Source organism: Mustela putorius, unplaced genomic scaffold (assembly GCF_011764305.1).
Source record: "Mustela putorius furo isolate JIRA1106 unplaced genomic scaffold, ASM1176430v1.1 tig00003899_pilon_pilon_pilon, whole genome shotgun sequence".
Lineage (NCBI taxonomy): Eukaryota > Metazoa > Chordata > Mammalia > Carnivora > Mustelidae > Mustela > Mustela putorius.
In genome coordinates this window covers 3,148,247-3,156,200 of record NW_025422048.1, presented here as the reverse complement: position 1 = coordinate 3,156,200, position 7,954 = coordinate 3,148,247, and the positions used below count along the sequence as shown (strand labels likewise).

General features: G+C 46.6%; 1 protein-coding gene across 1 annotated transcript; it reads left to right on the top strand.

Annotated features, from left to right (window-relative positions):
• The first annotated feature begins 825 nt into the window (after nt 1–825).
• On the top strand, nt 826–7,649 carry FATE1 (fetal and adult testis expressed 1). The gene is made up of 5 exons (XM_004776650.2): nt 826–1,023; nt 1,284–1,411; nt 5,760–5,866; nt 6,274–6,352; nt 7,082–7,649. The coding sequence occupies exons 1-5, from the start codon at nt 918–920 to the stop codon at nt 7,211–7,213; spliced, it is 552 nt and encodes a 183-aa protein (XP_004776707.1). The 5' UTR covers nt 826–917; the 3' UTR covers nt 7,214–7,649.
• Nucleotides 7,650–7,954: the final 305 nt, after the last annotated feature.

The window sequence follows — 7,954 nt, the reverse complement described above, 5'->3', positions numbered from 1 at the left end:
AGTGTATGTTTGCTTTTGTTTCCTGATGCTGCAGTATTGAGCAGAATTTCTTCTTCTCTAGGAAACCTCAGGCTTTGCTCTTCAGGCCTTTCAGTTGATTAAATAAGTCCCATCCACATATCAAGGATTAAGAATGTCCTTTACTTAAAGTCCACAGAGTATAGATATAACAAAGCTATAAAATACCTTCATAGCAACACCTAAACTAGAAATTGATGGAATACCTGGGAACTATAGGCTACCCACGTGGACAGGTAAACTTGACCTTCACAGTGGTCTAATCACTGGGGAAGCTGAGGGAAAATTTGAACTTAGACCAGGTACTGTAAGGCCGGCCTGGGGACGGTGGGGCCTCCTCAGTGGCTGTAGGCAGATCACTTCTTTCCTGTCCTTCCCTCCTGTGGTTCTCATGGTTCCTGCCCAGGCTGATCCAGGCCATCAAAAGGCCAACTCCCTTGCCCGGAAACTCCAGATAGGGGGAGACAGGATGTGCTCTTCAAAGGATGCCTTCCAAGGGGTACTACGGCCTGGATTCCTTGCCAGAGCTGGGCTTGCAGAAGCCATGTCAGGCTTGGGATCTAACCTTGGATCCCACCTGCTCCTCAATAGGGCCAAATCAGGTGACCTGAGAGCCAGCAGAGTCCTCACAGGCAAAGTTTCTGACACTTATCTTTCCTCCTAAGTTGGTTACAGAGTAGCAGGGGAGAAGGCTGTGGAGCCAGCCAACAAGATACAGCAGGAACACAAGGTGCTGTGTCCAAGACCTAAGCCCTGTGAGGGAGTCTAGCTCCACCCCCATCTCCAGATATATCTTGCTTGAGCACCTACCCCTCGCAGAGCTGATTTTCCAAGTGTCTGTTCTGGCCTTGCTTCTTGTGTATCCTTGGCTATAGCTTTAAAGTGAAAAATTGGCTGTGATGGCAGGAGGCCCCCCTAGCATCAAGGAGGAGATGGAAACATCCATGGCTGAAGAGCTGGTTCCTGAAAGCTATATGCAAAGCCAAGAGCACCTGGTGATAGCAGGTGAGGAGCCCCTGTAATGCCCCTTTCCTTGGGTGTCCATACCTGTGCATGTGTGATAGAGAAAGTGTGTGTTTGGCTGCAAAACTTTTGAAGAGATGAACAGACTGAGGCCTGGGATCTTCCAAAGGACATTAGTGAATGAGTGTTGAATGATTCCTAAGAAGTTTGGGTATCCTATCCTTTTTCTGGTGTATCCTGTGCCCAGGAAGCCTTGGCACAGTCTCTATGAGTGTTCCTGGTGCCTCTCTTCTTCTCCCTAGAAATGATGGCACGTGGATCCCAGTCCCTGGGTACCTCTCAGCGGCGACAAAAGTTGGATCCAAAGGCTGCTGGCTCTGGTGCACGTCAACCGGCTTGGAATATGACTGCCACCCGGCCCAAGAAAGCGGTACTGTATGGAGCCCTCGACATGCAACAACTGGGTTGGGGTTGGGCATACAGGTTGTAGGGGCTTTAGCCTGATGATGGTAGGTTGAACAAAGCCAGATGTTGACTTGCGGGCAAGAACGGAAGCTCCTGTGTACCAGTGAGGCAGTGAAGGCAGGGATGTCCAATAAGAAGTCACAGCTATCTTTTGGTAGGCTGGGAGTTCAACCTTAAGAGTCCAAAACACCTGAATCACATATTACTTGGGGACTACATATACTTTACAAAACTCTAATGTGTGTGAAATGACACTTTCCTAAATAAATAAATAAATAAATCTATATCTATAGTTCTCTCTATAGCTATATTTTATATATAAATATTTATCTATATAAATTGTAATTATATAAATTATTTAATTATTAAATAATCAGCCTTGGTAGGAACCATGAGAACCACAGGAGGGAAGGGCAGGAAAGAAGTGATCTGCCTACAGCCACTGAGGAGGCCCCACCGTCCCCAGGCCGGCCTTACAGTCCCTGGTCTAAGTTCAAATTTTCCCTCAGCTTCCCCAGTGATTAGACCACTGTGAAGGTCAAGTTTACCTGTCCACGTGGGTAGCCTATAGTTCCCAGGTATTCCATCAATTTCTAGTTTAGGTGTTGCTTTGAAGGTATTTTGTAGCTTTGTTACATCTATACTCTGTGGACTTTAAGTAAAGGACATTCTTAATCCTTGATATGTGGATGGGCCTCATCTAATAGATTAAATATAAATACATATAAATAAAATATATTTCTCAGGGCCAGGACAAAGGTAAAGCAAGGTAGGTTCCTATGCTCCCTGACTGTTAGGAATTCTAATCACTTGAATCTAACTGTTCTGTAGCCAATCTTTTAAACTACACTTAATATGAGTTTAGGAATATTCTAGGAAAAAAATGGCAGGTACACTGTTACAAAGGATACTGGGAAAAGGCAGCCATTTTGGAGAAGAGGGAGAAATGAGTGTTCTGGGGAATCACATGAGTTCTCTCACTGTGTAGTCATTCCTTAGGGTACATTCACTGGTGGGTGAGGGGAAGTTTTAGAAACATGGTTGCTATGCTGTTGCAAAATTACTTGGAAAAGATAACCAAGTTGGAAGAAATAATGTGAGTTTCAAGTTCTGTAGCCAATCCTTTAAAGCTACTTTTACTGTGCCTGAGGGAGTTTTAGAGAAATGGCTGTTATACTGTTGCAAAGGTTACTGGGAAAAGGCAACTAGGTTGGAAAGGAAGGGAGACCCAATGTTCTAGGAAATCACCTGAGTCCCATTGTTCTGTAGATAATCCTTTAAGCTACATTCACCACGAGTGAGGGAATGTTCTAGGGGGAAAAAAAAATGGCAGCCATATTGCTGCAAACTGTACTGGGAAAAGGCAGTCATTTTGGAGTCATTTTGGAGAGGAGGATGACCTTACTATTCTAGGGAATCACTTGAGTCTGGTAGTTCTGTCGTGGATTCTGTTAGCCACTATCACCCTGGTGTTACAGTGTTGCAGAGGTTAGTGGGGAAAGGCAACAGGGTTGGAGAGTAGGGAGGTCTGGCTTTTCTAGGGAATGAGTTATGATAAATGCCCAAATGATTCCGCCGCTAATGAATAAAGAGAAATAGAGCTCCCAGATCAGGGACCTCCTGGGAATGAAAATAAACCAAAAATACTGAATTGGTTTCTTATGTCCAAAGGTGGAAGTCAAGTCAAATTACTTCAATAGCTCAGGCTCCAGGAAGCCAGTCATGCCCATGAGATTGAGGGAGAATGGGATCTTTGAGGGTAATGGAGAGATATAATCTCTGAATTAATTATAATTACCTATTAGGACCACAGGACTACTTTAAACAGAAACAGTCATTATAATATATTTAGAAACTAGACATTTAAATTAAGACATTTATCAGTTCTATTTATTATTTGCTTTTGAGCACCCTCCCCCAAAATGGAACCCTGACCACCTGAGAGCCACAAAATTAAAAGAGAAAAAAAAATCATAATACTGTTCTGCTGATTTGGGTGTGGGGGAAGTAGTGTGCTTTGAAAAGTACATGAAGATAAAAATAACACTGTTTGAAATAGTAGAAGGAAGTTAGGACTTGCTGAAATTCATAGATTTTCTTGATCTCTGTCAAATTGCTATAAAAGCCTTATGTTTTATAATGCATGTAATTCTAAATAAAAATATAAAATTTTATATATCTAAAATTCTAAATAAAGATATAAAAATAATTCTTAAAAAAATTTAAAAAAAGGCAAAAAGACAATTGGTTTTGAACAGTTAGACCTGTCTTATGATGGGCAACTTCAATAGGCTATCAATGACTTGCAGATGTTGTCACATTAATTCTTGTTATATTTATGTGTAAGAACAAACTATGTTATTTCAAACAAACAAACCCCAGCCACCAGTTACTTATCTTTATTTGCTCTCAAATATCTCAAAAAACCTGTTTGTCTTTCTGATCCCAATCTGTAGGAAAATCAAAGGGATGGTGTGGAAATTGTTCTAGGAGAAACTCTCAATCAAATTCCCCTTCATAGTCCTAAGGTTTTCTTGACACACACTGTCATTTTCAACCTATTTTTGAGGTATCATAAGAAGAAGATGAAGAGGAAAATAAAATAGTAGCATGACTGTCAAGTACTGTTCACATAGAAAATGTCACACCAATATCAGTGTGCACTTTTAAGAAAGAAATTTTGCGTTATTACAACAAATGGAACATGGTGGTAAAGTTTCTATGAAAATCCTTTATATAGAAATGGTTCAACCTTGCATTTACTATTGTTCTTAAGAACATAGGAGGGCTGCAGATATTTCTCAGGTGACAGGTGAGCCTTGGTTGTCTGTTTCTTGTTAAAAGTGAGGCAAATAGAGACAACTCAGAATTCTGTGTCTTGGTGAGGCCTGTGAGACAGTAGGTTCTAATTCAGCAAAGTCGGTTGTGCAGGAGGAACTGGTAAATGCCAGAGTAGAGAGGGCTCTGCTCTGTGGTTCAACTGCCCCTGCTTCTCCATTCATTTAGCTCAAGTTTGAATTTGGGGAGAAAAGGCTGCCAGGCAGGTGGGGTAAGAGGGTTGGATGACTGCTCCATGTACAGACCTTAAGCCAAGGCTGCTGTCCCCCACCCCCACCCACTGGGTCCTCAAGACCACCCCAGTGTCCCTGCAGCTTCCAGGTCTGGGTCTTCTCTGGACGCTGGCAGGAGGAGGACTCCCTCCTCTACTGCTTGCCATTTGCTTCTGAGCCACAAGGCCCACTTCCCCTGGCTTTATTCTCAGCATTCTCTGAATGCCACAGTCTTGTTGAGCTCTCTCATCATTTGTGGCCTCTCCTCTCCTGTTACCTTTTTTCTTGCAGGTTGTATACCATTTTATTGACTTCGCTTTCATTTTAATGGAGTCTGAAGGCGAAGTGGTGTCAAATATCAGAGGCATCCTAGGATAATGGTTAAAAGCACAACCTCTGGAGCAAATTATCCTGGCTTTAAATGACTGCTCTGCTACTTACCAGCTGTGTGACTTGGACAAATAATGCGACCTCTCTCTCAGTTTTCTAATCTTTCAAAATGGGATGATAGTAATACCTGTTTTGAATGGCCATGAAGAGGATTTAATGACTTGATGTTGGTAAGGGCTTAGAGGGCGGCATGTGGCATGTGTTAAACCAAATAGTCTGTGAAAATTTTCATCTTGCACTGGAAACCTGGAGCTGAGATTTGAACCCAGGTGTGTCTGGCACATTCTGTTCCTCTAGCCTACATTGGCTCTTCAAGGCAGGAAATATCTTAGCCCCAGAGCTGTGGGGCAGAGACATCCACTCCAAGAAGTCATTAGCAGACGAATGAAAATGAAAACCACTGGGATAGCTGTGCTCACCCAGAGAAGAATGTTATGGTCTCCCAATGGCCAGAGTTCTATCCTGAGCTCCAGTATTTACTGTATGTCCTTTGGAAGTGTAGTCATTTGCCAGACCTCAATTTCCTTGACTTTAAAATTGAGCTTTTCCACTCTCTCTCTGACTTGGCTGATGTCTGATTGTCTGCTTGTGACAGTGCTGGCAGAGCACGGGGATCCCTGTCACTGCTCTTCTTTCCCATAGCTTGGATGACTAGAAGCTACTGAGGAGCATGGTATGGGTAGAGTGGTGGCAGTTGGCCAACTTGTGGGATTTCCAAGTTCTTCTAGTGGTCTGAAAGCTGCCAACCCCTGATTCCAGAGGATCAGGTACCATGTGACTCCTGACAGGGTACACCATTGGTCCTGGGAAGTGTGGGGCAGCTGTTCAGCTGACACTGACTTGGCTACTTTTATTGACCATTCCTTTCTTTAGGGGCCCCAGCTGCCATTGCCCAGAATGTTGAGAGAACAAGGCCATGGCAATGCTCACCCTCAGGAGTATCCTGGTGGCTTCCAGAACATGAGGTTCCATTATGAGCGGTAAGAAGGATCCCAGGGATCTTGCAGGAGGAAAGCTGGAGCTCTTTGGGCAGGTACCAGGGTGGACCAGACGGACCAGCAAGCAGACTGACCAGGAAGGCGTTGTGAGCAGCTGGTCATGCTTGGAATGTTGGGGCTCGATTGTCTCCTCATAAGAACCCCTGAACCCCCTGGCCTCTTGCCCATTTGGGGCCTCTGAGCACACTGATGCTGGGCTGGGGTAGCTCATAGTCCTCAGGCCACAGGGCCTGCTTACCTGGAAAGAGAAGGACTGAGGATGACAGAGTCATTGTCTAGAAAAGCTCCTGACCTTGCCTGCTTGCCCTTATGGCCTTCCTATGGTCCCTGCCATACCTGGCCTGGGACCACCAGCAACTCACAAACCTCTTTCTTTTCTTATTTCCCAGTGACCCAGAGGCAGATATGGTGGCAGAGATTGGCTTGGAAGAGCTAAATGGATTGGAGATGGAAGTCATGAGAAGACAGGTAAGCATCTCCCACTGGGAGGGTAGAAGCAGAATCCTGGTGTCTTGGGGCAGGTGGGCCTTGGCAACAATGAGACCACCCCCTTTGACGTCATCTTAGCCTTTAACAGTGGAGGTGAGGTCAGGCTCCCCTTCCTTTCCTCCCAGTCTTCAAGGCTCTCGTGTCCCATCTTGATGGCAGTCTCAGCCCTGCCTCTCTCCCTGGGATGTGTGGGGAGGGAAAAGGGGAAGCCAAACGGAGGATGAAGAGGCAACAGAAGAGGATAGAAATCTGTGCAGAGAGAATGGCACTAAGAGCTCTTGGGGCGGGGTTATCTTCTCAGGGAGAGACCACAACAGGCCCTCTCCAGCCCCTGAGTGTCACCTATCCTGGAGCCTTGCCTTTACTCTGGTGCTGCAGCTGCCACCATGCCAGCCTGCCCCAGAACTGAAATGTCTTGTTCCGCCTCTCCCCTGGTACAGCCGGGACAGGCTGGCTTCTTCCAGACAACTGGGCGAACACCAACAAGGGGACAAGGCTGCTGGCCTGCAAACATACGCAGCCTGGCCCTTGGTCCCACTGGCCCACCCCAGCCCCCTGTTTCAGTTGCTCTGCCTTCTTCTCTTCCAGAGGCACTTTGGCCTCCTGAAGGGCGGCAGATGCCCTTCCTGTACGAAGTTCATACTTTCCCCAGTGGTGAACCATGGGCTTCCCCAGGAGGACCTTTCACCAGCTCTTTGGTCTCTGCAGCTGCACGTGATCACCGGCCGGCTGCGTGCCTTGGAGGAGCAGGGTGCTACCTGGCGCCACAGGGATGCTCTGTTCTTCACCATGCTGGTGTCGGCCTGCATTGCCAACGTGTGGCTGTGGATGCGCCAGTGACGTTTCACGCCGCCTGAGCCCGCTTCTCCTTCCTCTTCTTCCCTTTCCTCCCTGGGCTGCCCTTGCCCATCTTCCTTAGCAGCACTGGAGCCATTTTCCAACTCTGGTTACACCGCTTGCCTGGAGCAGGCCCTAGCTGCTGGGAGGTAAAAGAAGTGTGACATTCCGAAGGTCTGCAAGGGCTGAAATGTAGCCACTTTGGAGGCTGAGGTGGGTGGCATCTCGTCTCCACAGTAACACCAGTGGCAAGTGCTTCCTGCTTGCCTATCAGGGCTTCGTGGTGACTGTCCCAGAGCTGAACCTTGCCTCTGTGCCCTCATCATCGCTTCTGTTCCATCCTCTGTGCCAGGGGCTTGGCTGTGCTTTCCCAGTTTTCTTCCACTTTGTGTACAGGGCTCTACACAGAAAATGCGCTCAATAAAAGTTCACTGATGGCAGCAAACCCCGGTGGTTGAGTTTCTTATATCCAGGATGCATGTAGGGACAGCCCCTCTGAACAAAGTCATTGTTGCAGGGACTGGGCTGATGCCCCACTCCAGGGGTCTTGGTTCCCTCTCTTCCCTCCTCCCCAAAGTCCCCTGTGCAGCAGGGAGCCTTTTTAGGAGAACAGCTAGCTTGGCAAAGTCCTTCCTGTTGTTATCATGCCAATGAGTGCTTGTGGGTAAGCTGTTCTTCAGCAGCTTGTCTGGGCCAAGGCATTGCAGGGACTCAATCAGAGGAAACCTGGAATGCACCAGAAAC

Excerpts from the sequence above, each read along its gene's own strand:
- FATE1 (XM_004776650.2), top strand. The coding sequence starts at position 918 with ATGGCAGGAGGCCCCCCTAGCATCAAGGAGGAGATGGAAACATCCATG. Across the intron at positions 1,024-1,283 it reads AGAGCACCTGGTGATAGCAG|AAATGATGGCACGTGGATCC; the intron begins GTGAGGAGCCCC and ends TCTTCTCCCTAG. Across the intron at positions 1,412-5,759 it reads CCACCCGGCCCAAGAAAGCG|GGGCCCCAGCTGCCATTGCC; the intron begins GTACTGTATGGA and ends TCCTTTCTTTAG.